The sequence below is a fragment of the Bombus affinis genome, unplaced genomic scaffold (assembly GCF_024516045.1).
Source record: "Bombus affinis isolate iyBomAffi1 unplaced genomic scaffold, iyBomAffi1.2 ctg00001249.1, whole genome shotgun sequence".
Lineage (NCBI taxonomy): Eukaryota > Metazoa > Arthropoda > Insecta > Hymenoptera > Apidae > Bombus > Bombus affinis.
The window spans coordinates 15,797-20,952 of record NW_026109640.1 but is presented as its reverse complement, the minus strand read 5'-3'; the positions used below and the strand labels follow the sequence as shown (position 1 = coordinate 20,952).

At 28.6% G+C, this 5,156-nt stretch overlaps 2 protein-coding genes across 3 annotated transcripts; one reads left to right on the top strand and one right to left on the bottom strand.

Moving 5' to 3' along the window:
- Positions 1 to 5: 5 nt before the first annotated feature.
- LOC126928657 (myb-like protein X) lies at positions 6 to 2,727 on the bottom strand (the record flags this gene model as incomplete). Its single annotated transcript, XM_050744260.1, has 5 exons — positions 2,608 to 2,727; positions 2,428 to 2,536; positions 376 to 2,346; positions 78 to 286; positions 6 to 11 (listed from the first exon to the last, which is right to left on the bottom strand). Coding segments are annotated over exons 2-5 (2,208 nt in total), but the record flags the coding sequence as incomplete, so codon positions are not given.
- A 217-nt stretch (positions 2,728 to 2,944) lies between these two features.
- LOC126928658 (CCR4-NOT transcription complex subunit 6-like) lies at positions 2,945 to 4,855 on the top strand. 2 transcript variants are annotated; one of them, XM_050744263.1, is made up of 3 exons: positions 2,945 to 3,101; positions 4,179 to 4,494; positions 4,611 to 4,853. In XM_050744263.1, the coding sequence occupies exons 2-3, from the start codon at positions 4,187 to 4,189 to the stop codon at positions 4,792 to 4,794; spliced, it is 492 nt and encodes a 163-aa protein (XP_050600220.1). In that variant the 5' UTR covers positions 2,945 to 3,101; positions 4,179 to 4,186; the 3' UTR covers positions 4,795 to 4,853. The 2 variants fall into 2 exon arrangements, with proteins under 2 accessions (XP_050600220.1, XP_050600218.1); XM_050744261.1 differs by having other exon boundaries at positions 2,955 to 3,143; positions 4,611 to 4,855.
- The last annotated feature ends 301 nt before the right edge of the window (positions 4,856 to 5,156 follow it).

Here is a 5,156-nt window from a genome sequence, read left to right as displayed (position 1 = left end):
TTTTTACCACACTGTAAAAAATTAACATATTACTATACAGTTATCACATAATATATTTTTATGATATATCTTCGAACCGTGAGGCACATTTTCTGAGGGCATCGAGTTTCTGTATGTCCTTGAGCACCACACATATGACATCGAGTAGGTTTATATGGCTCTGTACAATTATGTCTCTGATGACCATGTTGGTGGCAATTAGTACATTTCATGTACCAGTATCTCCGATGTTTGAACAAATCAGGCATCAGGTCTTCATCTAAAATAGTCCAAAGTCTTGGATCCTCTATAATTTATTTACGATAAAAAATATTTAAAAATAATAAATTTATAAATACAAAGAAAATAGGACTACAGTAATTTTCAATGACGTACTTGACATTTTACTCTGAATTTTCTTTACATCAAAATTTTCTTGTCCTTGAGATTCATAGAAAGTTTTAAGTTTCTCCGACATAGGGCGAAAAAAATATTCTTCCCACTCTCGATTACTCTTATCGTCACTATTATGTTGTTCAAAATTTTCTTTGGAACATTTAAATTCATTATCTGTATTTCTCCTTTGTTTTACACTTGTAGAAGGTTCATTATCATCATCATAATGTCTTTTCTTATTTGGTGTCAGTTCTTTAGAATGAAGAACGTTTGACATCATTACATCTTTTTCAAGAGGCCTTTTTCTGTCTGTAGTCAACTCTTCAGAATTAAGGAAATTTGATACCATTACATCTTCTACAAAATATCTTTTATTTCTATTTGAAGTTAGTTCTTCAAAATTAAGGAAATCTGATAGCATTACATCGTCTGCAAAATTATCTGATTCACCTTTGTCCCTCTCATATATAACATCTTTATTGTGAACTGTTTTTAATGGCGATTGAAATTCAAATGTATCGTATTTATCATTGCTAAATAACATGTCAGGCCTAGTAAGATCTTTAGTATGAATTTCATTTCTTACAATAGACTTATTTTTTTCACAAATGCTTTTGTCTTTATTATTGTATTGATCTGATCGAGCCATTTTATTCATTTCCATTATTTCTTTTATACTTGATGCACTTTTCTGTATTTCTGTACAGTTTAACATTATATCTTCCATTGCTGATTCATCATTAGTACAATCAATAACTGAGGTAGAGCTATCTGACTCCTGGTCAATTATAAAATCTTTCTTTTTAACATTTTCTACCAAATTATTTTTCTTTCTTATAACGAATGAAGATTCTTCATCTGTATCGCTGTTACTACTTGTTGTTTCAGAATTTTCATCTGAGTCCTGTAAATTTATGATAGGTGGTTGAGGTTTTGGAGGAATCGGTACTTCTAAAATGGATTCTTCAGAATCACTTTCTGTGTCTGATGTTAACACTGTTATTTCTTCGCAACAATTGATAGGTTTTTGCAGTTTGTCAGTTCTACAAAGTATCTCGTATTTCGTATCTGTTTTTGTTTCATGTATGGATTTTGTGCTATGTGAATCGTATTCAATAATGACTTGTCTCTGCTGATTTTCTTTAATATTTATTTTTTCCTGTTCTTTCTCTTTTAAACTTCTTTCTTTTTCTTCTTCCACTTCTTGTAGTTTCTTTTTTAACTTTTCATATTTTTCTAGATATAGTTTATTAATAAATGATTTAGAAAATTCATATTTTTTAAGAATGTTATCACTGCTTTCTTCATTACATACAATTCTCTGACAATTCTCATTGTTCTTAACATCATCATGTTTTGTAGAATTTAGATGAGGAAATTGATTTGCAGTTGTCTCATTATTTAGACATTGTATGGTTTCTAACTTTTCTTCATTTTCATCTTTTATTTCTGATTTTACATTATCTTCAACAATGTAAGTGGTATTATTATTTGAATTGATTTTACCATATTCTACATTATGACATGTTAATTGCCTATTGTTCTTTGTAGACTCAATATTTTCTTCAGTTTCGTTTAGCGTTTTCACATAAGGTACACTGGAGATACTTTTGTTAGTTATATCTTTAGATAACGTTTCAGTTGTACTTTTAATGCAAATGGAAGTAATATCTGGTTTACTATCATCTTCCATTGATGCTGAATTATTTTCTGATTCGTTTTTTATGTAAGTTTTGCTAGAACTTCCAGCAATATCATTGTTTCTAAGAGTATCATTAAAACCGTAAACTTTACTAGTATTTGCATCTGTACGAAGTTTATTATTGGCTATATCAATAGTTTCTAATTTAACATTCGATTTTTTATCCACATTCTCTACATCATTTGAAGTATAATAAATTTCAGCATACAACCGTGATTGTAGATCATGATTCATTTCTTCATCTTCACTGTTTTCGGCCTTACAATAATCTGCAAAATTCAAATCAATTTATTAAAATTCTTCGATTATTAAGTGAAAGTAATAAAGGTTACATCAGAAAATATTCTCACCTCGAAAGACATTGTATTCCATCTTTATTTGTATGCTTGGATAGTATGAAAGTTTTATATTAAGTAAAAGTATATTTTGCAATAAGTATGAGATGAAATCAATGATATCCTAAAAAAAGAATTCATGTGTTGTTATCAAAAACATGTGTTTATATTTTGTAACATTTATATTTGACTTACTTTTTGCGTAAAATCTACCTACTACCTACTAGTAAGAAGATAAAGTTCATAGTTTACAGTACTTGAAATGAAATAGTACTTTACTACTTCCTATAGAGAGCACCTATAGTAGATATATATATATATATATAAAATATATAATGAAAGCATGCTTTAATAATCGAAACTTGAAATTTATTCTTTATATAAATGCTAATAAAAGATTATTTATTCTATCTTATTCTATAAATGAAAGCAATTGTATATATAGTTATTTTCTAAAGTCCCTAGACATTTTCTGCTTTGGTAAAATTTTAATTTAAGGCGATCGTTTGGTGTCGGCTGCCTCGGGAAGATTCGGCAGTAACACGACCAATCACGATCACTTATAGTTTGCGATCAGTGCAGTTGATAAATGGAGGATTTGTGTTTGTCAAGGTAGTTTTGTTTACGCGTAAATTTTCATTCGGTATCAACACATCGTGCGTTTTGTGTGTGCTAAGAGGTAGATGAAGGTGCGTAACAGTTTCCTTCGGGTTTCGTATTAAATTTCAAAGGTAGGGAAACTATCCGGTTAGAGAAATGTATGTTAGTGCGGAAACTTGTCGTACAGAGCATATGAACTGTGTAGAGATGAAAGATTGTCCACATTAAAAAATAAACTGCTTTTTGAAGTATTATTAAAAAATTATATTAGCATTTCTTATAGATCTTTTGATCATTACGTTCGCAAAAGGTAATGAGGTTATGTTTCGGGTATTAAGCACTCAGAAATGAACATTTTTACTTCATAGGTTATGAATTTACTTTCATAGAATTTCTGAATGATGCATTCTGAATTGAATAAATTCTCTCTTAATAATATAAAGTATTTAGTTATAAATATGAAAAAATCTGCATCTTTTTAAAAAATATGTTTTAGTTCTGTTCGTATAGTATCAGCAAAACAAAGAACATACACAATACTTTGTCTTTCATTAAAGTAATGTAATATTTTAGATAATAAAATATTGCATATATGTGTTAAGGAAGATGAGATAAGATTGTATGTCAAATGGTTTTATGCATTATTCTAAATTAATTTTTCTGTATTTAAAAGCTTATTTCTTTTGAACATATATAATATCAATGAGGTACTGAAGTATATCTGTTACAATGTTTATAATTTTGAAAATAAATCAAGCACAATATAAAATGGAGAATTTCATAATCGATACGATAAACATTACATGCAGTTGATAATACAACCACATTATTGTACAACAAATTATATTTTACTTAAATTTTTACAAAAGATTTCTCATATTGTATATTTTTTATTTTGGGTTAATTAACCTATATACAAACGAATAAATTACTCTGTTATTAGCAATTGCAAATAAATTAAGATTTTTATGTATGTAAATTGTTGTATTTGATATATTATGTAACATTTGTAGCCACATTGAGAAGTATTACAAAAATATTAGTCTATATAATATTTTCATTGAAGTAAATGTTTAATTCTCTATCGTTTAATATAATTTGTATGTTTTATAGCTATGTAATTGTAATGTTTAATAGTTTTAAACGTCATTCCAATATTTGTGTAGGATTTAACATGTCTCGCAATCATAAAGACAAGTATGAAAACTCCAACCCACGTCGTACACATACTTTTATGTCTACGGAGGATGCAAACTCTGGAAAGAAATCGTATTGGCCAGAATTGGAGATAACAGGCAGTATAAGAAATTTAAGCCCAAATTTATGGCAATTGACTCATCTAACGGCTTTGTATCTCAATGATAATAGTTTACAAAGGATACCATCTGAGATTGGACGTTTAGTCAACTTACGTGCTTTAGATCTCAGTAGCAATAAATTACGGAGTTTGCCAGCTGAACTGGGGGACCTCATCTACCTCAGGTATGATCGTATTTGTATTTATATCCATTATCCAGTAAAAAGATAACGTGAATTATTAATTGAACGCATATTAAATTTTTTATGTATCTTATTCTGATGTTTTGTTTATATTTCAGAGAATTGTTGTTAAACCAAAATTACCTCCGAGTGTTACCATATGAACTAGGAAAATTGTTCCAATTACAAGTGCTAGGACTTCAGGGAAATCCACTTAGCAAGGAAATAATGGCGTTATATGGAGAACCATCTGGGACTCACAAGCTGCTGTCATATATGCTGGACAATTTACAAGGTATGTGATCAAAACAATCGTTTATTTAATGAATCATATTTAATCTTGTAAAGGAGCTTAATATCGTTGGTTAATTTTGTTTTCATTAATATAATATTTATATATAATGTGATATAATAACGTAATATATGTTAATTTGTATTTGTTTACTTGCTATTAGCATGCAATGATAAATAATGACGATGACATGCTAACTAGGGTCATCGTTGATCGATATTAACAGTTGTTATATGTATTTGAGTAATGCGCCACCAGATGGCTGGATATGTCTACTTCCTATGTAACTTGTTAATCTCGAGTTACCTTTTGCTTTTCCATAACAATATTTTTATACAAAATATTGAAGAAACTTTTTTCAAATATAACATAT

Coding starts and splice junctions, on each gene's coding strand:
- LOC126928658 (XM_050744261.1), top strand. CDS start 4,187: ATGTCTCGCAATCATAAAGACAAGTATGAAAACTCCAACCCACGTCGT. Junction 4,495..4,610: donor GGGGACCTCATCTACCTCAG/GTATGATCGTAT, acceptor TTTATATTTCAG/AGAATTGTTGTTAAACCAAA.